Source organism: Brugia malayi (genome assembly GCF_000002995.4).
Source record: "Brugia malayi strain FR3 genome assembly, contig: Bm_046, whole genome shotgun sequence".
NCBI lineage: Eukaryota > Metazoa > Nematoda > Chromadorea > Rhabditida > Onchocercidae > Brugia > Brugia malayi.
In genome coordinates this window covers 5,001-31,009 of record NW_025062319.1, presented here as the reverse complement: position 1 = coordinate 31,009, position 26,009 = coordinate 5,001, and the positions used below count along the sequence as shown (strand labels likewise).

At 29.2% G+C, this 26,009-nt stretch overlaps 3 protein-coding genes and 1 further gene across 4 annotated transcripts; 3 read left to right on the top strand and 1 right to left on the bottom strand.

The window, feature by feature from the left end:
* Positions 1–8,532: 8,532 nt before the first annotated feature.
* On the bottom strand, positions 8,533–9,804 carry Bm17182 (Uncharacterized protein; the record flags this gene model as incomplete). Its single annotated transcript, XM_001892644.2, has 2 exons — positions 8,533–8,838; positions 9,151–9,804. The coding sequence occupies 2 exons, from the start codon at positions 9,802–9,804 to the stop codon at positions 8,533–8,535; spliced, it is 960 nt and encodes a 319-aa protein (XP_001892679.2).
* A 1,430-nt stretch (positions 9,805–11,234) lies between these two features.
* On the top strand, positions 11,235–11,667 carry Bm8985 (Uncharacterized protein; the record flags this gene model as incomplete). Its single annotated transcript, XM_043082967.1, has 2 exons — positions 11,235–11,339; positions 11,563–11,667. 2 exons carry the CDS (start codon positions 11,235–11,237, stop codon positions 11,665–11,667), a joined length of 210 nt encoding a protein of 69 aa, XP_042938901.1.
* A 3,400-nt stretch (positions 11,668–15,067) lies between these two features.
* Positions 15,068–15,213, top strand: Bm16256. The gene has a single exon (XR_006228058.1). The product of XR_006228058.1 is annotated as a pre-microRNA Bm16256 (primary transcript).
* Positions 15,214–16,556: 1,343 nt separating this feature from the next.
* Bma-fkh-9.1 (Fork head domain containing protein) lies at positions 16,557–20,319 on the top strand (the record flags this gene model as incomplete). The annotated part of the gene is made up of 6 exons (XM_001892645.1): positions 16,557–17,018; positions 17,935–18,073; positions 18,255–18,422; positions 19,086–19,231; positions 19,352–19,621; positions 19,915–20,319. The coding sequence occupies 6 exons, from the start codon at positions 16,557–16,559 to the stop codon at positions 20,317–20,319; spliced, it is 1,590 nt and encodes a 529-aa protein (XP_001892680.1).
* Positions 20,320–26,009: the final 5,690 nt, after the last annotated feature.

Sequence of the window (26,009 nt, the reverse complement as noted above, 5' to 3'; positions counted from 1 at the left end):
GTTATATCAGCAGCGAAGTGACATGAACTAAAAAAAATGTCTTCTAGTGATATTGTTTAATCTGTAGAGAATCAAAATATCTTCTAGTGATATTGTTTCATTTGCAGAGAAATGGTATGAGTTAATGATTTAATCAAAATGTCTTCAAGTGATATTGTTATATCAGCAGCGAAGTGACGTGAAATAAAAAAAATGTCTTCTAGTGAAATTTTTAATCTGTAGAGAAATGGTATGAGGTAATGATTTAGTCAAAATGTCTTCTAGTGATATTGTTATATCAGTAGAGAAATGGTATGAGTTTATGATTTAATCAAATGTCTTCTAGTGATATTGTTACATCAGTAGAGAAGTGGCATGAATTAATCGAAATGTCTTCTAGTGATATTGTTATATCAGCAGCGAAGTGACATGAATTTAAAAAAATGTCTTCTAGTGATATTGTTTAATCTGTAGAGAAGTGGTATGAGTTAATGAATTAATCAAAATTTCTTCTAGTCATATTGTTATATCTGTAGAGAAATGGTATGAGTTAATGATTTAATCAAAATGTCTTCAAGTGATATTGTTATATCAGCAGCGAAGTGACATGAATAAAAAAAATGTCATCTAGTGATATTGTTATATTTGCAGAGAAATGGTATGAGTTAATGAAATAATCAAAATATCTTCTAGTGATATTGTTATATCAGCAGCGAAGAGACATGAATTAAAAAAAAATACCTTCTAGTGATATTGTTCTATCAGCAGCGAAGTGATGTGAATTTAAAAAAATGTCTTCTAGTGATATTGTTTAATCTGTAGAGAAATGGTATGAGTTAATGAATTAATCAAAATGTCTTCTAGTGATATTGTTATATTTGCAGAGAAATGGTATGAGTTAATGAATTAATCAAAATGTCTTCTAGTGATATTGTTATATCAGTAGAGAAATTGTATGAGTTAATGATTAAATCAAAATGTCTTCTAGTGATATTGTTATATCAGTAGAGAAGTGGCATGAATTAATCGAAATGTCTTCTAGTGATATTGTTATATCAGCAGCGAAGTGACATGAATTTAAAAAAATGTCTTCTAGTGATATTGTTTAATCTGTAGAGAATCAAAATATCTTCTAGTGATATTGTTATTATCAGCAGCGAAGTGACATGAATTAAAAAAAATGTCTTCTAGTGAAATTTTTAATCTGTAGAGAAATGGTATGTGTTAATGAATTAATCAAAATGTCTTCTAGTGATATTGTTATATTTGCAGAGAAATGGTATGAGTTAATGAATTAATCAAAATGTCTTCTAGTGATATTGTTATATCAGCAGCGAAGTGACATGAATTAAAAAAAAAGTCTTCTAGTGATGTTGTTTAATCTGTAGAGAAATGGTATGAGTTAATGATTTAGTCAAAATGTCTTCTAGTGATATTGTTATATCAGTAGAGAAATGGTATGAGTTAATGATTTAATCAAATGTCTTCTAGTGATATTGTTACATCAGTAGAGAAGTGGCATGAATTAATCGAAATGTCTTCTAGTGATATTGTTATATCAGCAGCGAAGTGACATGAAATAAAAAAAATGTCTTCTAGTGATATTGTTTAATCTGTAGAGAAATGGTATGAGGTAATGATTTTGTCAAATTGTCTTCTAGTGATATTGTTATATCAGTAGAGAAATGGTATGAGTTAATGAATTAATCAGAATGTCTTCTAGTGATATTGTTATATCAGCAGCGAAGTGACATGAATTTAAAAAAATGTCTTCTAGTGATATTGTTTAATCTGTAGAGAAGTGGTATGAGTTAATGAATTAATCAGAATGTCTTCTAGTGATATTGTTATATCAGCAGCGAAGAGACATGAATTAAAAAAAAATACCTTCTAGTGATATTGTTATATCAGCAGCGAAGTGACATGAATTTAAAAAAATGTCTTCTAGTGATATTGTTTAATCTGTAGAGAAGTGGTATGAGTTAATGAATTAATCAAAATGTCTTCAAGTGATATTGTTATATCAGCAGCGAAGTGACATGAATTAAAAAAAATGTCTTCTAGTGAAATTTTTAATCTGTAGAGAAATGGTATGAGTTAATGATTTAATCAAAATGTCTTCTAGTGATATTGTTACATCAGTAGAGAAGTGGCATGAATAAAAAAAATGTCTTCTAGTGATGTTGTTTAATCTGCAGAGAAGTGGTATGAGTTAATGAATTAATCAAAATGTCTTCTAGTGATATTGTTCGATTTGCAGAGAAATGGTATGAGTTAATGAAATAATCAAAATGCCATCTAGTGATATTGTTATATCAGTAGAGAAGTGACATGAAATGAAAAAAATGTCTTCTAGTGATATTGTTTCATTTGCAGAGAAATGGTTTGAGTTAATGATTTAATCAAAATGTCATCAAGTGATATTGTTATATCAGCAGCGAAGTGACATGAATAAAAAAAATGTCATCTAGTGATATTGTTTAATCTGTAGAGAAATGGTATGAGTTAATGAATTAATCAAAATGTCTTCTAGTGATATTGTTATATCAGCAGCGAAGAGACATGAATTAAAAAAAAATACCTTCTAGTGATATTGTTATGAAATAATCAAAATGCCTTCTAGTGATATTGTTATATCAGCAGCGAAGTGACATGAATTTAAAAAAATGTCTTCTAGTGATATTGTTTAATCTGTAGAGAAGTGGTATGAGTTAATGAATTAATCAAAATGTCTACTAGTGATATTGTTATATTTGCAGAGAAATGGTATGAGTTAATGAATTAATCAAAATGTCTTCTAGTGATATTGTTATATCAGTAGAGAAATTGTATGAGTTAATGATTTAATCAAAATGTCTTCTAGTGATGTTGTTTAATCTGCAGAGAAGTGGTATGAGTTAATGAATAAATCAAAATGTCTTCTAGTGATATTGTTAGATTTGCAGAGAAATGGTATGAGTTAATGAAATAATCAAAATGCCTTCTAGTGATATTGTAATATCAGTAGAGAAGTGACATGAAATGAAAAAAATGTCTTCTAGTGATATTGTTTAATCTGTAGAGAATCAAAATATCTTCTAGTGATATTGTTTCATTTGCAGAGAAATGGTTTGAGTTAATGATTTAATCAAAATGTCTTCAAGTGATATTGTTATATCAGTAGAGAAGTGACATGAAATGAAAAAAATGTCTTCTAGTGATATTGTTATATTTGCAGAGAAATGGTATGAGTTAATGAAATAATCAAAATGCCTTCTAGTGATATTGTTATATCAGCAGCGAAGTGACATGAATTTAAAAAAATGTCTTCTAGTGATATTGTTTAATCTGTAGAGAAGTGGTATGAGTTAATGAATTAATCAGAATGTCTTCTAGTGATATTGTTATATCAGCAGCGAAGAGACATGAATTAAAAAAAATACCTTCTAGTGATATTGTTATATCAGCAGCGAAGTGACATGAATTTAAAAAAATGTCTTCTAGTCATATTGTTATATCTGTAGAGAAATGGTATGAGTTAATGATTTAATCAAAATGTCTTCTTGTGATATTGTTATATCAGCAGCGAAGTGACGTGAAATAAAAAAAATGTCTTCTAGTGATATTGTTTAATCTGTAGAGAAATGGTATGAGTTAATGAATTAATCAAAATGTCTTCTAGTGATATTGTTTATATCAGTAGAGAAATGGTATGAGTTAATGATTTAATCAAATGTCTTCTAGTGATATTGTTACATCAGTAGAGAAGTGGCATGAATTAATCGAAATGTCTTCTAGTGATATTGTTATATCAGCAGCGAAGTGACATGAAATAAAAAAAATGTCTTCTAGTGATATTGTTTAATCTGTAGAGAAATGGTATGAGGTAATGATTTAGTCAAAATGTCTTCTAGTGATATTGTTATATCAGTAGAGAAATGGTATGAGTTAATGAATTAATCAGAATGTCTTCTAGTGATATTGTTATATCAGCAGCGAAGTGACATGAATTTAAAAAAATGTCTTCTAGTGATATTGTTTAATCTGTAGAGAAGTGGTATGAGTTAATGAATTAATCAGAATGTCTTCTAGTGATATTGTTATATCAGCAGCGAAGAGACATGAATTAAAAAAAAATACCTTCTAGTGATATTGTTATATCAGCAGCGAAGTGACATGAATTTAAAAAAATGTCTTCTAGTGATATTGTTTAATCTGTAGAGAAGTGGTATGAGTTAATGAATTAATCAAAATGTCTTCAAGTGATATTGTTATATCAGCAGCGAAGTGGTATGAGTTAATGAATTAATCAAAATGTCTTCTAGTGATATTGTTCGATTTGCAGAGAAATGGTATGAGTTAATGAAATAATCAAAATGCCATCTAGTGATATTGTTATATCAGTAGAGAAGTGACATGAAATGAAAAAAATGTCTTCTAGTGATATTGTTTAATCTGTAGAGAAATGGTATGAGTTAATGAATTAATCAAAATATCTTCTAGTGATATTGTTTCATTTGCAGAGAAATGGTTTGAGTTAATGATTTAATCAAAATGTCTTCAAGTGATATTGTATATCAGCAGCGAAGTGACATGAATAAAAAAAAATGTCTTCTAGTGATATTGTTTAATCTGTAGAGAATCAAAATATCTTCTAGTGATATTGTTTCATTTGCAGAGAAATGGTATGAGTTAATGATTTAATCAAAATGTCTTCTAGTGATGTTGTTTAATCTGCAGAGAAATGGTATGAGTTAATGAAATAATCAAAATGCCTTCTAGTGATATTGTAATATCAGTAGAGAAGTGACATGAAATGAAAAAAATGTCTTCTAGTGATATTGTTTAATCTGTAGAGAATCAAAATATCTTCTAGTGATATTGTTTCATTTGCAGAGAAATGGTTTGAGTTAATGATTTAATCAAAATGTCTTCAAGTGATATTGTTATATCAGTAGAGAAGTGACATGAAATGAAAAAAATGTCTTCTAGTGATATTGTTATATTTGCAGAGAAATGGTATGAGTTAATGAAATAATCAAAATGCCTTCTAGTGATATTGTTATATCAGCAGCGAAGTGACATGAATTTAAAAAAATGTCTTCTAGTGATATTGTTTAATCTGTAGAGAAATGGTATGAGTTAATGATTTAATCAAAATGTCTTCTAGTGATATTGTTATATCAGCAGCGAAGTGACATGAATAAAAAAAATGTCATCTAGTGATATTGTTTAATCTGTAGAGAAATGGTATGAGTTAATGAATTAATCAAAATGTCTTCTAGTGATATTGTTATATCAGCAGCGAAGTGACATGAATTAAAAAAAAATACCTTCTAGTGATATTGTTCTATCAGCAGCGAAGTGACATGAATTTAAAAAAATGTCTTCTAGTGATATTGTTTAATCTGTAGAGAAGTGGTATGAGTTAATGAATTAATCAAAATGTCTTCTAGTGATATTGTTATATTTGCAGAGAAATGGTATGAGTTAATGAATTAATCAAAATGTCTTCTAGTGATATTGTTATATCAGTAGAGAAATTGTATGAGTTAATGATTTAATCAAAATGTCTTCTAGTGATATTGTTATATCAGCAGCGAAGTGACATGAATTTAAAAAAATGTCTTCTAGTGATATTGTTTAATCTGTAGAGAATCAAAATATCTTCTAGTGATATTGTTATTATCAGCAGCGAAGTGACATGAATTAATCGAAATGTCTTCTAGTGATATTGTTCCATTTGCAGAGAAATGGTTTGAGTTAATGATTTAATCAAAATGTCTTCTAGTGATATTGTTATATCAGTAGAGAAGTGGCATGAATTAATCGAAATGTCTTCTAGTGATATTGTTTCATTTGCAGAGAAATGGTTTGAGTTAATGATTTAATCAAAATGTCTTCAAGTGATATTGTTATATCAGTAGAGAAGTGACATGAAATGAAAAAAATGTCTTCTAGTGATATTGTTATATCAGCAGCGAAGTGACATGAATTTAAAAAAATGTCTTCTAGTGATATTGTTTAATCTGTAGAGAAGTGGTATGAGTTAATGAATTAATCAGAATGTCTTCTAGTGATATTGTTATATCAGCAGCGAAGTGACATGAATTTAAAAAAATGTCTTCTAGTGATATTGTTATATTGGCAGAGAAATGGTATGAGTTAATGAATTAATCAAAATGTCTTCTAGTGATATTGTTATCATTTGCAGAGAGAAATGGTTTGAGTTAATGATTTAATCAAAATGTCTTCTAGTGATATTGTTATAATCAGTAGAGAAATGGTATGAGTTAATGATTAATCAAAATGTCTTCTAGTGATATTGTATATATCAGTAGAGAAGTGGCATGAATTAATCGAAATGTCTTCTAGTGATATTGTTATATCAGCCAGCGAAGTGACATGAATTTAAAAAAATGTCTTCTAGTGATATTGTTTAATCTGTAGAAGAATCAAAATATCTTCTAGTGATATTGTTATTATCATAACAATATCACTAGAAGACATTCTGATTAATTCATTAACTCATACCACTTCTCTACAGATTAAACAATATCACTAGAAGACATTTTTTTAAATTCATGTCACTTCGTCTGCTGATATAACAATATCACTAGAAGACATTTTGATTAAATCATTAACTCATACATTTCTCTACTGATATAACAATATCACTAGAAGACATTTTGATTAAATCATTAACTCATACCATTTCTCTGCAAATATAACAATATCACTAGAAGACATTTTTTTTAATTCATGTCACTTCGCTGCTGATATAACAATATCACTAGAAGACATTTTGATTAATTCACTAACTCATACCATTTCTCTGCAGATATAACAATATCACTAGAAGACATTTTGATTAATTCATTAACTCATATCATTTCTCTGCAGATATAACAATATCACTAGAAGGCATTTTTTTTTATTCATGTCACTTCGCTGCTGATATAACAATATCACTAGAAGACATTTTGATTAAATCATTAACTCAAACCATTTCTCTGCAAATGAAACAATATCACTAGAAGATATTTTGATTCTCTACAGATTAAACAATATCACTAGAAGACATTTTTTTCATTTCATGTCACTTCTCTACTGATATAACAATATCACTAGAAGACATTTTGATTAATTCATTAACTCATACCACTTCTCTACAGATTAAACAATATCACTAGAAGACATTTTTTTAAATTCATGTCACTTCGCTGCTGATATAACAATATCACTAGAAGACATTTTTTTAAATTCATGTCACTTCGCTGCTGATATAACAATATCACTAGAAGACATTTGATTAATTCATTAACTCATACCATTTCTCTACAGATTAAACAATATCACTAGAAGACATTTTTTTTAATTCATGTCACTTCGCTGCTGATATAACAATATCACTTGAAGACATTTTGATTAAATCATTAACTCAAACCATTTCTCTGCAAATGAAACAATATCACTAGAAGATATTTTGATTCTCTACAGATTAAACAATATCACTAGAAGACATTTTTTTAAATTCATGTCACTTCGCTGCTGATATAACAATATCACTAGAAGACATTTCGATTAATTCATGCCACTTCTCTACTGATGTAACAATATCACTAGAAGACATTTTGATTAATTCATTAACTCATACCATTTCTCTGCAAATGAAACAATATCACTAGAAGATATTTTGATTCTCTACAGATTAAACAATATCACTAGAAGACATTTTTTTTAATTCATGTCACTTCGCTGCTGATATAACAATATCACTAGAAGGCATTTCTTTTAATTCATGTCACTTCGCTGCTGATATAACAATATCACAGTAGACATTTCGATTAATTCATACCATTTCTCTACTGATATAACAATATCACTAGAAGACATTTTTTTTATTTCATGTCACTTCGCTGCTGATATAACAATATCACTAGAAGACATTTCGATCAATTCATGCCACTTCTCTACTGATATAACTCATACCATTTCTCTACAGATTATACAATATCACTAGAAGACATTTCGATTGATTCATGCCACTTCTATACTGACATAATATATCACTGGAAGACATTTTGATTTATTCATTAACTCATACCATTTCTTTTCTGATATAACAATATCACTAGAAAACAATCAATTATATTTGCTTGTAGTTGTATGATTTCGCTTTCGGTAGTTAGCACATTTAGTTGTATGCGAGCAGTGGGACATGATTTCGGTTCTTTCATACCAAATGGAGCTATTCTCATAATTTGAGTTTCTGTTTCGGTTAACTTTAATTGACGTGATAATTTTTTGGAGATGAAGGAGAGTTGCGATCCAATATCAAATAATGCAAGGGTATTTTGTTGTAGTTGAGGTTGTGATGGATTAAAAACCTTTATCTCCTTACATAAAAGTAAGGTTTCCTTTGTCTGTTTGGATCGAGTTGTTAATGTGGAGTTATAGAGAGAAGTTGAACAATCCTTTCGTTTCGAAGGTCCAATTCTTTCATGCTCTCCATTTCTTTGAGACATTGTATTGTTTAAAGAAAGTGAATTCCTTTTATTACATAAAGCACTATTATGTGAGCTTCTGCAATAAAAACATTGTTTTTTGACAAAGACAAATAGTACATTTCTTCAACACTTTGAGACGACTAAGCCGAGCATTGAGAATTGTGTAGTTCACGCAATCGCTGTCCCAATGATCTTGATTGCAGAATACACATGGTCGTCTTTTCGTTGTTGTAGTTTTCGAAGTATTTTGATTATCTTTTATTGTCGACAATGCTGAAGTTCCTCCGGGATTGTATCGTTGTTTTTGTTCCGGTTTGGTAGTTGTAGATTTAATATTGAGTTGAGTGAGTGAATGTTGACAGTTTCTAATCTGTTCATTCACATTAACTAAACTTGTTAAAAAGTTTCTTAGTTTGAGAATTGACCAAGGCATGTCCTTCTTCTTGTGTTTATATATTTTATTTAATATCCATAATGGCAACTTGCTCTCGATCAAGATTTCAATATTTGAATGTTCGAGGCTTTCTCCTAGAGCTTCTAACTGGCGTAGTACTCGTTCTATATTTTCAATTGTTCCAATCCATTATCTTTCATTTCGTTTAATTGATTGAAGTTCGTTGTAGAGTAATGTTGTTACTATTGAGTGATCGCCATATTTCTCATTGAGCAGTCTTCTGATAACTTCATAATTCTCTGGAGTTATATCATATCCAGATATTGCTTGTAGAGCCTTTCCTTTAAGACATGAGTACAAGTAATTCAATTTTTGTATTTCTGGAATCGCTGGTGTGTGGACTGCTGCGTTAAAACTGCTCCAAAATTGTCGCCATTGTCTAGGGTCTCCATCGAAAGTAGGGAGCGATAAATGAGGAAGATTTACATTAATATTTGAAGAAGGAGTAAATTTTGCTTCTTCTTTTGTTTGTTTGTTCGTCAACTCTTTTGAGAGTTGTTTTAAGTTTTGGTCGACTTCATCCTTGTGCATTGTCAGTGTTATTACAGCTTCCTTTCCTTCGTGTAATAATTGAAATATTCCTTGGTCACCTTCTGTTACTGTTTTGTATTTTTCTTCCTCTTCTTCTCTTCTTTTCATCGTGACGATTTGTTGAGTATATGTGAACCATTTATCGTTGATAGATTCAAGCGTAGTTACGCATAATTGGATTCTTCGAAGTTTATCTTCTAACACTCTTTTTCTTATCACATAAAAATCTTCCTTTTCTTCTATTGTCATACTTGGATCTGGAGATCTGATCTCCAGTTGATTTACTTCTTTAAGAAGACTGACTAACCTTTCCTTTGCCAGTTGAAAGCTTGCGATGATGTGGCTTGACATGTTCCCGGCTCGTGGCACCAAAAAATTTTTGTCGTGAAAGGTTGTTTGTTGGTTGATATTCGAATTGTTTGCAATACAGTAGAAGGATTAATAAGTCTTTATTTTTCGCAAACTTAGTATTAATAAACAGAGCAGTAAAAGAAGAGAAGAAATTTATAATAAAGAAGAAGATTGGAGGAGTTGATCTTGGTTAAACGAGCGTAGTCGACAATGATGATAATTAATGGTTTTGTTTATTAGGATGTTTATTAGGATATTAGGATTGTACAGTTCCCGAGAATCGAGAATAACACTCAAAAATTTCAGGCAATTTAGAAAAAATCCTTATTTCGAAATATTTCCCTTCCCAATCGAAGTTTTGCTTATTTCGCTTTTTTTCCTTTCCTTCTCCCTCATTTCCTCTTTCTTTCTATCTTCCCCCCTTCGTTTTATTTTATCGTGTATATAAGGTGACATTAAAAATATAAATTAAACAAACGATTACTGTAATAGGTATAATGAACTAATGTAGGTATTACTGCATGTAACTTCTCATATGTATTTTGTTGATGAATTTAAAAAAATTATTATGGTTTGCACAAATTTTAGTTACTAATTTTTTTCTTTTGATGGAATAGATAATAAGAAGGGAGGAAGAAACATAAGGGAAAAGAGAGAGAGGAAAGAGAGGTAAAAGTGAAAGGATTTATTTTCTCGACTTGAAATGGTTTATAAATATGTTTGATATGTGTATATATTCTGAAAAAGCGAAAGGGGAAAAGTATTATGCGAAATTTCTCGATTAAGGGAGAAGACTGAAGACAACAGGTTAACAAAGAGTAAAGATGAGAGGAGAGAAAGAAAGAGAGAGAAGGAGGGAGAAAAAGTATATAAGAAGGCAGAAATCAAAAATGATAATATGCTTAATAAGGAAGGGAAAAAGATAAGAAGAGAAGAAAATAAATGAAATGAGAAAGGAAAGAAATGAACAAAATAAGAAGATTAAGTGATAATGAATGACAATGATAAGAGGGAAAGAAAAAAGGAAGAGCGAAACTCATATACAAGGAAGATATTAAAAGATAAAAGAGAAAGGAAAGGGATGATGAAAAAAGAGTAAAAAGTAATAGAGAGGAAGAAGAATTACAAATTTCTTTTCCACAAAAAAGATTTCGTCTTGAATGCTGTTGTACAAAAAATATGTATACAAACATTTAAATGATGACAAGGGAGAAAAAGAGAGGCGGAGAGAAGAAGAGGAGAGAGAGATTATACACAGATAAACTACTACAATAACTAACTACAACGGCTGTGTCGACAATCATTTTTAATCTTTAGTCTTTAAAAATAGCAAAAATTTAAAAGTATGTGTATATATAGGTGTGTGTGTGTGTGTATGTGTGTAGTTGTTAGTATGCTATTGTCTTGCTATCGTTAAAAGTGATTGTGAAATGGAAGGAAAGGAGAAAGGAATGGATAGATGGGTGAATGAATGGGTAAAAGATGGGGTGACAGGAGGAGATGGTGATGGAGGAGGAGGTGGTGGTGGTGGAGGGGTATGGCACGAGGGTTCTGCTTTCATAATATATTTCATCAATAAAATCTACAAACGAAAAAAGATATGTTGAGGGGGTAGCGCCCAACATCACCGCACAACCAGCCGTGTGTTTCATTTAGTCAACCTATCTCCTCCCACTCTTTATGCTTCATCTTTTTTTTTTATTTTCCTCATGAAAGCAAAGGAAGGGAAACATTGGACTGGAGTGTGAACTGAACTAGACTGGGCAACTGGACTTCACTGATCCATTTGGAAAAAGTCTGAAGACCAAACAACAGTCCGTCGTATCCCATGCCAACATTTTCGGATTATTTATTGTTGATTGAGATCGAATGATTATTGATACACGAAATGTTGCTATCTTCCAACATAGAGATACATAAATTATATGTTTATTTTTTTATGTTATTACTATCAATATTACTCCTATGACTACTGCTAACTACTCACTCTCACTCTCTCACTACTACTACTACAATAATAAAAAATACTATAATGATTACTATGACAATAATAATAAATGATAATAATTAATAATAATAATGATAATAATAATATTAATGACAATAATAATGATAATAAATGACAGTGATAAATAATAATAATTGTAATTATAATTATAACAATAGAATCATTTCTTTAACTATTGTGCTACTATCAATGCTTATTGTCACTTCTGTGTTTTCATTTTTTCTGCAAACGAAAACAAATGTATTACTCTGGAAATGAATTATTTTAAAAATGAAACGATAGATAAATAGCAAAAAGAAAGAATATGGATGTGAAGTAATTCTTACCTTAATAATATTTCTGCTTTTTTGTTCTTAATCTGTTACTTAAATAGTTTTACACACATATTTTACCCATTCTGTGCGAAATGTGTGAAAGTTGTAATTAGGTATATCCATTTATATTTAATTAGATATTTTTCACTTTAGTTTTTTTTACTCATTTATGTTTAAAGCCAACTTTTCTTCTAACTAAACAGATTTACTTATCTACTTAAAAAAGAAAAAGAAGAAAAGGCAGGAATGAAGATTTCAATCATTTTGATTTTGGCTCAAAAGCAAAATAGTTAATCAATCATGATTGCTCGAACCGAACCAACTTTTTTTAGGACATTTACAAAATTAAAAATGTTTTGCCTTAATTAAATGATTTTTTTCGCGTATTCAATTTTCATGGTTCAGTTGTTTTCACATAGTTTTTTTGCATCTCACTAAGCTTTATGAAGTCTCGATAATATTCATTTGAAATATGAAATATCTTTTAATATTAAGGAAAATATAATGTCCTTATCCTATTTTTCCTTCTAAAGGTCGTTTTTTTGTCCTTGCTTTCTTATTTTTTGTCCCCACTCTTTCAAATTGAATTAAATTTATCTGATTTTAACAAATGTCAAAAAAATTAGCATATTAGCATATCTAAGGTTAAAAAACGTTTAAAACAACAAGTAGAAACGATATGATAAATTATTGAAATGAGAAGAAAAAATGATGAAAGTTTAATATTTTGTTTAATTTGAAATTCACATTACACTAGCCAGTTTTCCCACTTCTAATGATTTGATGTAATGGAACAAGCATTTCAATACATTTTCTATGAATTTCTATAAAAAAATAATTTTTTAGTTCTATTTCTTGCTTATTTATTAAGAAATATTTCTTTTCTGCTTATTTCTTTTCTTGACTTGACTTGGCTTCTTTTTTTGCTGACTTGATTAAATCAACTCATGGTGATATATTTAACTTCTGTTAAATAATTTTCGAAGTTAAAAACTTTTTTCATTCCTCTTGTTATTATAAATTATAAAATACGATCTTCTCTTTTTCGTCATTTTTCCTTTCTCTTCTCCAGATAACAATGTTACAAGATTTCATGTTCCACTTATCATTTTAAACTATTTAAACTTCCTTTTCTTCCTCACTTAAATTCATCCCTTCGAATTTCTCAAATTGATAGTAATTTTGTTCCATCTTTAGCTATTCAAAAAAGTGATCAGAATTTCCGTCATTTTAAATCAATAGCTAGCTATATGTATTTACGTATCTGCTGTTATTAACAGTTGTTTCAATGAAAGTTTTTTTCTTAACTGTTTAACAAGTTTAAAAATAACAAATTTAGATGTATTACTCTCTCCCATCGACCAAAAGGAAAATAAATAAATAAAAAGAAAACGAAAATGTATTTGTTACAAAGTATTTTAATTGTTTTGAGGCAATGTTAAAACTATTCCGAAAATTTTCATGTGCTGTTATTGAACTTCATACTTTTCCATATACTCGATAAAATTAAGTATCAGAATTCATATAATTGGCATGATATTATGTCCTTATTGCAATAACGACTTAGAGAAGATGAAGAAAAGGAAGTAAAGGAAAAGGGAAGGAAAAGAAAACTATTTGAAACGATAAAAGTGCTTTTTCAATATAATGAAAATAAGTTTCCTTGTTAAAAATCTCTCACACATCTTTTGCTTTACATCTCAGATGAAAATATATGCTTTCTGTGAGTGTGTAAGCCTGCCGATAATTTCATTCATTCATCCATTTCATTTGAACTATTCGAAAGTTTGCCTAGAACAATAACAAATATTGTTAGCTATTAACATATTCGATTTTTTAAATTAACAGGTTTTTGAGTATTCCATTTCTTCTCATTTAAATTACTACCCTTTCTTCTTGCATTTTTCTTCGAAAGAAATGATAGATAGGTGGAGAGAAGAAAAGAGATTGTAAAATACAGTAAATAAGCAAATAATTTGGATGAATAAAACAGGTTAAAATGGCGATAAATTACCAAATTATCATCTATTTTCCTCATTTTGTTTTCTTTATTACTGTTTTTTTCATCCTCTTTTTTTGTAAATTTACCAAAAATCGATCTAAAATTTTCTGTTACCTAAATATCCTTTCCACTCTTCGTGCTCTTACTTCTGATATTAACCTATTTTGTGCCATTTTTATCTATCGAACCTTGTTAGCTTAGTTCTGTCATTTTGTACATTTTTATTTCACTCACAGTTTCGTATATTTAATCCCTCCGTCATTTTGTCTCTCATCCATTTCAGTTCGTTTTTTCCGCTTTCGGCTCTCTTCCATTCTTTACCCACAACAAATTCTCTTCCCGATTCCTTATTTTCCGGTTTTCATTTTCCGTCTTTTCTTTCCTTCATCTCTACTTCCTCATCCACTTCAGTCCAACAACAATAACGTCCTTTGTTGACGCAAACTTAAGTTGTTCTTCTAGAAGTGCAAGAAAAGTAGAAGGTAAAAGACAAAAGGGTTGGTTGGATAGATATCATTAGAAGCAAATGAAAAATATGAAAACTGAAACTTCTCACATAAATACACATACACATACTCTGACATACAGAAACACACACTCACATACACGGACATGCGTACATATATATGTACACACACAAATACATCATATTCTTTCTAATATTTTTGCTGAATAAGCGAAAGTAGGAAGGAAAAATATTAGTACTTCCTTGAACGAGCAGCATACTCATATTTATACATTCATTTCCCTCTCCCTTTCCTTCTCTCTCTCTTTTCCACTAAAATTGCATCAACTTTTTATACTTTGTCCTTTTTTTTCCTCAGCCCTTCCTAAATCTTTTCAAATTCTCTCTCTTTCTCCTTCCCTTTTTCGTTTTTTCCTTTACAATAAGAAGACGAAAGTAATGGATTGAAACAATCAAGCAAGTAGTCCTTCCAATAACAACGTCAAAAAATGAGCAAGGAAAAGAGAGAGAAAGAGAAGGCGAAGAAAAAAACAATACTTACTTTGAAATTACTCTCCAATTTCTTTCCTTCTTCTTTTTATGTTCACTCTCTCTCCCTCCCTCTCTCCCCTCATGTCTTATTTCATATTTCTTTACTATTTCTTTTTTATCTTTCATTCTTTTGATGTTACTCTTAATACTTTTCCATTGTTGTTTACTATTTGTTTCATTAAAATAACTCATTTATCTCAAATTAAACTTTTTGCTGGTACACGTTTATTTGACATGATTTCAGATAAAACAAAGTACATCTTTTGCTGGAAGATTAAATATTAGTTGTGTTGTCGGTTTAAAATTAAGCCACAATCGAATCAGGTTAATGCACAGCTTTTCTTTGATAAGGATTGATACTTTTGGAATAGAAAAGCACCTCGAAATATCGAACAATCCTTTTCTCCGTTTTTTTTTTTTCTGTTTTAAAAATGAAAAAAAAAAGTGCCCGGGAAAGTTTTTTCTTTTTCTCTTATTTTTTTTTTCTCTCCATTTTTCAATATTGAAAGTGAATAATAAACCCATATCCGCAAAGAAGAGAAATATAATGTATAAATATCTCGAAGAGACTTTGATGTTAATATCTGCTCTTATTTTCTCGTTATCCACAATTGAAAGTGTAGATATTAATTTAATTGAATAAAACATTTTCCCTAATTCATTATCTAATTAATCAGTTTTGCTCTTCCTGCTAAATTATAGGAGATGATCAATTTTTCGTTCATAATTTAATTATTTATATTTCCCATATATTATAATCGTTATCCTAAAGTTAGTTGTAATGATTCATACTAATTCTAATATAGCGATGTGAATCATCTTCGGATTATTGCTTCATTATATAGCGAACGCGTTTTACTTTACTTTCATGACAGCTAATTCCGTTAATGCTGTCCATTAATCATTTTGTCCTTCACAACACTATCATAGTATTATTCCACCAAACATGTTTCTGTTCTGTACAAATATATAACATTTTATCAATGCAGTAATTAACTAGTAATAATAATGATAATAATATTAATAATAATAATAAATGAATATTGAAAAAACAAAGACAATAAAGAGTAATAATAAAGTACTGATAATTTTGGATAACTGACAGTTTTCTAAAGCATCATTTAAGTAAATGCTTTCATTACTTTCCCGGGAATTTGTGTAAATGTGTACGCGTGTTCAATTTTTTTTTCCCTTCCTCTCTCTCTCTCCCTTTCTCAATCTCTGAATATACATTTAGGTTATTTAATTTGATTACCATTATTTTATTTTTAATATTTCAGGAAAAATCAGTAATTTGCTCAAGCGAAGAGACAGGTCCTCTTTATCAGATAGAATTACATTCCTGAACCGACAAACAACGGACTTATCACGCTGGAGTTCTGTCCCCCATCACCGCAAAAAGCTGCCAATATTGGTAGCGCCCTGGAATTAATGGATTTAATTGGTTCAGCAGTTCTGGGAAATAACAGTAGCAGCAGCGATAGCAGCAACAATAACAATAATAGCAACAACAATAGTGACAACATTAGCAACAGCGATAGTAACAACAGTGATATCAGCAATAACAGTAGCAATATTGCTAATAGCAGTATTATGTCCGATATTCAGGAAGATAACAAAAGCACCGGATCAGTGAAATCCGAGCCTACACCACTAATTGATGAGTTGGCAACCGTATCACCGTCTTCGTCAACCGTCGAACAGCCTAGTACCACTCCCGAGTCAAGGATTCGAATTGCCGCAGGTCCGGGCGTTAATAGCAAATCGATTACTGATCCATCACTAGCGACGATGGAAAAAGCTGAACGGCCAAGTTTAAGCTATAAAGATCTTATCATTGAGGCCATTGAAAGTAGTCCCGAAAAACGGTTAAAACTGAATGAAATTTATCAAGTATGCTTTCTTTCTTTTTTTTTGTCATAAATAGAAAAAGAAAAAATTTTTTTTGGAAGGAAAGGAAAAAAAAACATATGTTTTTATGATTTTCCGAAATGCTTTTCATGGATTTTCCTAAGCAAAACAAAGCAAAAAAAAACATCGCAGAAAAATATTTTAGATTTCCGTTTCATTTTTTTTTTCTAATAGCATTATAATTTTTTATGAAGAAAAAGAAAGAAATCTTCTGTTTGTCAAAAACATTTGGTTCATTTATTGATACTTATTTTTTCTAAGAAATATTGAAAGTAAAAAAGGAAAATTTTAGATTTAAATTTTGAAATAGGGAGAAACGCAAAACATGGAAATTTCCACTTTTTGTTCCGCTTTTTAATAACTTTTATTTTTATATTTTAATTTTCTTTATTGCTTGGATTAAATCTCTCTCAGAAAATGATAGCAGTTGGTCTTGAAATGTCTGATGGGAATATGAAAAAGATAATAGTAAGATCTGATGGGAATATGAAAAAGATAATAGTAAGATGACTTATTAATTATAACTAGATTTGTCAGTCATGATTTCTGAGAGAAAACACTCTTTTCCTTTTCTCTTTCCCTTCTCTTCTTCTCTCTCTCTGTCTTTCTCTCTTCATCTTGATTTTCAAATACCACAAGTTGTATGAAAAAAAATCCTAAATTGATCCAAAAGTTGTAGGATGAGCTTACATCCACTGATTTCTATATTTATGTTTCTTTATCTTCCATTTTATTTTAGGAAATAAGTTTTTGTTTCAGATTTTATACTGTTTATGTATAATAGGGAATTTTTTCATCATTCGCAAAAAAAATAAATAAATTTCATTATTGATTGTTTAAAAACATAATACACATATTATTAGTAATTGTTTCTTCAGATAATGTCAACAAATTACAGGTGATCCGTATGACACATCCATATTATCGTTTACGACCGGATCAGTGGGGTTGGCAAAATTCGATACGTCATAATTTGAGTTTGCATGATTGCTTCGTTAAATTACCTCTAAAACAAACATCTGCTAGCGGTGTTGTTGGTAAATGTTTTCCTAGTTTTTATTTTTTTTTTAAATTTTCTATAGCTTTTTTTCTATTTTCTTCATTTTCTTTGAAATTTCAATAGTTATATCAGATGTCGGTGATATTTCCAATTCGAGATTACAAGCTGAAATCTGTCTCCCTTTTCCGGTATTTATTTAAATTGATATCAAATTTTAGGTCATTTCTGGACAGTTGTACCAGAGCTAGATGATAAACAAATGTTACGACGACGTAACCGAGTGACAAATCGCTCAGGCGCATCAACAAGTGCAGCTGCAGCAGGTGGCCAATTTAATGGTCGTTTATCGTCTATTGATGGTACCGCGAATGGTATCCTGAATTGTGGTAATTATTTCTCCTTCTAAACAGTGATTTCAACAATTAAATTTCTTTTTTACTCCATCTATCAAATCATCTAATGATGGATTATAGTTTAGTTATAGCATCCTATAATACATTTGTTAATAATAATGTTAGCCATCCATGCGACATTATTAGTTCTGTTACGGATTATTGAAATCTCTTTGTTCAGTATACTGTATACTAATTATGCATGAAAAGCATAGCAATCTGTTGTCCTATTTCAACAAAACAAACTTATTTTGCTATTCTTTTATCTTGTGAAAATAGTTTATTTTAACTTCTTGATAATTTGACTTAATAATGATAAATCTAATTAATGAATTAACTACCCTAAGCCCATATAAAATAAACAATTATGGTGTTAGCCAGTAGTAAGCATTATGGATTTAGTGGTTAACATCATTAATTTTGTTGATTATTTTTTGAAGAAATGCATAAATAAATGTGTCATTTTATTGTATTAGAATCTGTTTGAAACCGTAATTTGTTATCTTTGAATATTTATTTCTCTGCCTATTTGCAATGGAAATTGTCACTTATCTTTTCCAGCAATCTGATATGTAGAAGAAATTATTCCATGACAAAAAGAAAAACCAAAATTTGTGTTCTGTTATTTTTCTCAAAATATTTCACTTTTAATTTCAGCAGTAAGAGCTGATACTAATGGATTCACGGATGGAAGTGGAATAATTAGTGACGACAGCGGAAGTACAAGTCCTGCTCACTGTTCATTTGATAGTACTTATAGTAGTAGTAATGAATTTCGAGCTAGTGTTACTGATTCATTGTTGGTGAGTAATAAAATTTCATTGTTTACTTTAACAGCATAAACAGATAAAATTATTATTTGTTATGTGTTTTGATGATAAATTATTATTGAAACATTTGCTTATCATTAAATTTACTTCCAGATCTCGACACAATCAGTTTTCAAACCACAGCCATGTACTCCGACATTAAGCCATCATTTGTCGAAATCAACTTTAGCAGAAGCAGCAGCAGCTATTTTAGGTACTTCTGGATCAAATAATAATAATACCAATCAAAATTCACTACTTACATTATCATCACCGACAAGTTCGGCAGCATTTGTAGGTGCTGCTTTCGATTCATTATCTTTTACAAGCGACGACTATAAATATTATGCGCAGAATTTGCTGAATGCTTATTTTTACCAACAGGTAATATTCATTCTATTAAGTTGTAGAATCTTTGGCAGAATCCACTGATACACTTAACCGATTGCGATTATTTATATCCGTCAAAATATTGAAAATTTACAGATCTGTATAAATTATAATGGTACCTGCTCATATGGGAGCTTCCGAAAATGTATTTCATTGTTATGCCTAGATTTTGACGATGAAAAAGATCTTAGATGAAATTATAAGATTGATTTATTTATCGTTTCTAATTTTAACTGATTTTTTCAAGTGAAAAAATTAATTGAATTTTTTAATCTTTTCATCTTTAGAGTCTACTGACATCACTGCAGCAGCTAGCGGAAGTTGCTAACCGAGTTAATCCAATCGCAGCTACGTTGCCGGCATCATTACTCGGTGCCAAAATGCCGTTGCTAACCGGATTATTCTCGAATTCGGCACTTGTTTCCTTCCAAATGCCGATTATCAGCGTTGCAACAGCTGCAGCTATAAAAGCGGCAGCATTTGGCGTATCACCTTTGCTACCTCTGAGCCTAAGCGGTGCAGCAGCAACAACAGCAGCAACAACCAATAATCCGTTTCTGGATTCAGAACTCATACTGGGAACTCCAAAAATGTCTATCTCGCCAACAAGTACCCAGCAGCAACTCTCATCTTCCGGTTCTCTGTCATTCCCAATTAAGAGCGAAGCCCAATCAGCATTTATGTTTTCTTAATGTGCATAGGTCCACGGATACGACTAAGGTTTGAGAAGTGTTATTATTTTAAGTTGAAATCTGACAGTACTGTCATATCGACGGAGTAACAATAATATTGCTCTTTAAAAATTTACAAATTAAAAATTTTATTTTGAATTGATTTTTGAAGCACTGCTAATTAATGCTAGTTTATCCTATTTCCTCTTTCCTCTCTCTTTTCTTACCTTTTTCTCTGTTTTTTTTTTGTTAACTGATGCAAATTTTTGTCACTGAATTGTTGCTAAGGTGTTTTATTCTAATTTATCCTTTTTGCTATACATGTATGTGTATGTGTGTGTGTGTGTGTGTGTGTGTGCATGCATATGTATGTGTGCAACAATTAGTTGTTTTCAGGGATTCCTGCAGTGTTTTATTCTACCATAATGTAATTTGTCAAATACATTTTATCGGGTATTACTAATTATTATAATTAATGCACTTAGGAATCGAATATACGAAACTTGCATTTTGTATCTTCGTCATAGCTGTCATCATTGCCGTCGTCTTTTTCAATGCTTCATATTGTCCCACTAAATCACTCAGTTTCAGTCATTAAAAAAAACCCCAACTCTATATCCTAAAATTATACGAAATATCAGCACAAACAAACTAACTCAATGTTTTTTTTAGTGGAATCTCTGTTGAAAATTTTCGTTTTTATCTTTGATTCGTTAAAAAAAAACATGCATGCATGCGTGTTTTTAGCGAATTCTGTTCATTTATTCGTGTTTTTTCGCTTTCTTTTCTCTCTTTTTTTATTGTTTTATTTTTGAAAGTTGAAAAGAAGACAAAATTACATCCTTATCTCTCCCTCATCTTTATTCCCCTCCTCTCCTAATTCATCATTAAAGTTGGATACATTTAGTTATTATCTCCTTTTCTCTTTTTCTACCTTTTTTAAATTTCATGTTTATCATTATAATTAATGGATGAATGAATGGAAGGAACGAATTGATTGTTTTAAGAGAGAAGTTAGGATTGGTGGATAGCATGGTTAATATATATCGTGCTATAAACACTTATTTAAAAAAACTTAAATTTATTTTTTTTTCTCTAATTCTTTTTATTGTTAGTATTTTTATTATTCAAAGAAAACAGAAAAAGAAATTTTTAATTCGAGAATAAATTAGGAGATAATAGAAGAAAGGTGAGAAATCAAATAAATTATAAGTTATCAACTGTCATTTCAATTATCTATACAAATATATGCATGTGCATTTGTTCAAAGTAAAATAAAAAATGAAATGAAGAAAATTTTTCGTGGCGCTTCCTTTTATTTTACCTTTTAATAAAAATTTCTTTTTTTCACTTCTGGCGACTTCTTTTTTGTTTCTTTTCTCTTTTCTTAGGAAAATTTCATCAAAATATGACATAATTAAAGTTTTTATGTTTAAATTAAACCAAATAATAGCGAATTTTTTCCTTTTCCTGAAGTTTTGACGGGTTTTAGGCTTTTTGGAACAAATTTCAATCACAGTTTTATAATTTCTCTTACTATTATGGTTCCCTTTTAAGTCGCGTAATTGAAAAAAAGAATTAGTAACTATTGCATAGGTAACGATTATAATTTAATTATTTTTTATTATCCTTTCTCGCAATTTTATCATTGTTCTACATTCATGCTGCTATTATCTTCTTAATCATTATCACTATTATCATTTTCTTATGACTTAACCTGCCACCATCCATCATCTTTCTATTTCTTCTCTTACTATGCTGATGACTTTCATCATTTTTCTCTTCTTCTTTCTCACTCTCCCTCTTTCCCTCTTCAAAACTGAGAAAAAAAGGTTAAATTCAATCAGTCTATTTTTATCACTTCTTTTTGCTATTCTTTTTATTCATATTGTAGTTCTTTTTTTAAATAAATGAAATTCTTGTTTTTTCCTTTTTATTTTTAACTTTTTTCTTTACTTTGTTACATTACATTTTGCTGGGCCAACTTAATTCTCAGTGATTCCAACATATATGTTTATTCAAGCAATTTTATTCACTGTTTTCTTCTCTCGGCAAGGCAAATATTATTGGCAGGTTGCCGATGTGAATTGTGCCGGTGATTTTTTTTCTTCAAAATAAATGTTTATTTCTTATTTAGGTGTCTTTTCTTTTATTGTTGATATTTGTTTTTAATTTGGTGTTATTATATGTACCATTTTCCATCTGATTTTCTTTTAAAAAATAAATCAACCGGAAAAAAATTTTTTTTTGAGAATTCCTCTTTTTCGTCTGAGAAATTTAAACGAATCAAATTTTTGTATACGATTAATCAGCAATACTGTCAAATCTACATTTTATGTCATTTCATACTTGAATGATTTTGATTATATTTTACACAAATTCTGATATGAATTAATTGATTTATCTCTTCTTTCATTTCTTTCTTTGAAAAGGATTTGAAAAAAAAACTGAATTGTTTTCCTAGAGATTTTTTCCCACTTAATTTATTTTCAATGATAGATTCAATTAACAGTAATGCAGCATAATTTAATTTGTTAATTTATGAGGGATTAATTTATTCATTATTTGATTCATCTAGACATCATAATAGTTTGTTCATAAGGCCGTATCTTCTGTTCTTTTTTTATTTTTTTTTTTTTTGTCAGCAATAACTTCTTTCTCTATCTCTACTAAAATTTTTTTTCCAAATTTTTGTCAAAGAAAAAAAAAAGCCTCAGAAGTCAATAGAAGTCACTGGCTTATTCCTAATCACTGATTTGCTTTTTTCGTTATTTCATTATTAAAATTCATTGACTTCTGTTTTTTCTTTTCTCTTTTTTTGAATATCACATCTAAAAATTTACACTATATTAGCCTGAATTTCGATTAAATTAGAAATAATTTTCTTTTTAAAAAGCAGTTTTTTTCATTATAATCATATTTTCCCATGCATTTCTGGTTTTGTTGCTTGTTTTATTCTCAAATGTGAAATGTTGATGGTATTTCGAGTTTGCTTGTGTGATTTAATAAGAAAAAACAATTTTTTTTTTTTTTGAATAATTAAATGAATAATTTATCTTCCATGAAGATTATTAATTCTTCATGCGCAAATTATCAGTTTTGTTCGAAATTGTTGAATTTTTCGATCCTTTTTTGCAAAAATATTTTTCTTGGTGTAATCTTTTTTCCTATATTTGATTGTACAAGTCTTTTTTCTTTTTTATTTGTATACCTCGTTGTTGATGATGTTTTTTCTTTTGTTCCGTGATTTTTTTAATATTTATTATTTTTTTGAAATTATTTTGAACTGTAAAATTTAATGCAGGTTTACACTGTGCGAGTCTTCTTCATTTTATTTTCTTTATTCTATAACTGGTCTCTCTATTTTTTTTTTCCTTTCTCTCCCTTTCTTGTTTTAGAAAGATATGGTTATGAAAAAATTTTTTCGTTTTTCTTTTTGATAGAGGTGCATTTGTCGTATATGTTAATTTGATCTGCGTGAAATTACACTTTGATAATTGAAAGGTTAGAGAATCCAAAAAAAGAAACTAGTATATCAATTTTTCGATCGGTACTAATTCAGCTGTGTGCCTTTTCATTAATGCTAAATTTGATAATATCGATAAATTGTTGACCCGAAATTAAAATTTGAAAATTTAATCTTTTCCTATCCATCCGTCTTACTCTAATTCCACATATATCGTTTTGTCAAGTAAGCTGATTTTCGAAATTAGATAAAAATTTTTGTTATTATGTTTAACTCTCTGGTGCTGTCGATAAACAGGTCTAACTTCCCGAGTTTTCTTCTATTTTTTATGCCTCCGTGGTATTAGGAATGCTTGTTGAATTTCTATAATTGCAAAGTATCGAAATTTTCCGTGAAAAATTAATTGTCTCAGTGATGGACTTAAATCCTTGTTTATTAAAGTGAAAAACTTTATGACGTGAAAGTATTTTACCATTTTATTTTTGCATAAATAAAGGTTTCATCGACTTTTATGCAGAAATTTAAAGTTTAGAAAAAATGTAACTGTGTGAAGAATTGCTGCTGTTATATTTAAAAAGTCTCTATCTCTTTCTGTCTTTTTCCTTTTCCCTCATTACAAATTATATTTTTGATTTATTTTGAAAATATTTTTTAAACTTGTCAATTCATTTTTGAAAATATTTTTTTAAAAATGACAAAATTAGATATCCTTGATATATTTCTTTTTTTATTTTTGTTATTGTCTATTTCGAAGGAGCTATTATTGCTGTTTTTTCTTCAGTTAGTTTGAAAAAATTGTTTTCATTAAATAAAATGTGTGTTGTTTTATTTGAAGGACACAATAAACTTCTGAAAAAAATTGCTCTTAATTGAAGTGGAATTCAAAAAAAAAAAATGGGAGTTTTTAATCAAGAAAATGGATATAGATTGGCCGAAAAAAGTTTCCATTTTCCTCACGTATGTCACTTTATGGGAGTAAGGTTGCACTTCGGTTGCTGGAAATTTCAAGACTGGTTGGTATAACAATGCTTTAGTTTTTGATTCAAAATTTTGATGACTTCACATTTGTCAATTAATTTACTCATTTGAATTAGCTCGTTATGTTTGATTAATTTCGTATAAATTATATGGAAAAAAAATTTAATTTCATAAATTATAAATTATATTAATAAATTAATTTAAATTAATTTAATTATAAATTATATTAATTTCGTATAAATTAAAATATACAGAAACACTTTCATCAGTAGCATAATCAGATATATCAATCATAAATTATATCATTTGGTATCAATCCATTCTTTCATTTATTCCTAAACTTACCTTTTTGGTGAATTCAATCTTACCTTTTTGGTGAAAAGAAATACCCCATTCCGGAATCATCACTTAAATCATACCATGTTTTCCGGCAACAAATCATCCGATGATCACAATTGTGAGTCTTGCGAGCATTTATCGCGTAGCATAGCTGCAGTAATCAATTTCAGTTAATATTATTTTAAGTTAGCTAACATACTTTCCGATCAATGCAACAAGAGTAATTCATTTTAACCATCCGTAACTTTTGTGATATCATTTTGATTTTCTACTTAAATTTTTCAACTTCTGTGTACATATTTGAAACAGTAAGTGAAAATAGCTAACTTTCCATAAATTACTTCCTAAGTTTTTTAATTTTAATTGTAAGGGAAAGCTTAAGAAATAATATTGTATTCATTCATTCCATTCATTCATTCATTCATTCCATTCATTCATTCATTCATTCCATTCATTCATTCATTCATTCATTCCATTCATTCATTCATTCATTCCATTCATTCATTCATTCATTCATTCATTCATTCATTCATTCATTCATTCCATTCATTCATTCATTCATTCCATTCATTCATTCATTCCATTCATTCATTCATTCATTCCATTCATTCATTCCATTCATTCATTCATTCATTCCATTCATTCATTCATTCATTCATTCATTCATTCATTCATTCATTCATTCATTCATTCATTCATTCATTCATTCATTCATTCATTCATTCATTCATTCATTCATTCATTCATTCATTCATTCATTCATTCATTCATTCATTCATTCATTCATTCATTCATTCATTCATTCATTCATTCATTCATTCATTCATTCATTCATTCATTCATTCATTCATTCATTCATTCATTCATTCATTCATTCATTCATACATTCATTCATTCATTCATTCATTCATTCATTCATTCATTCATT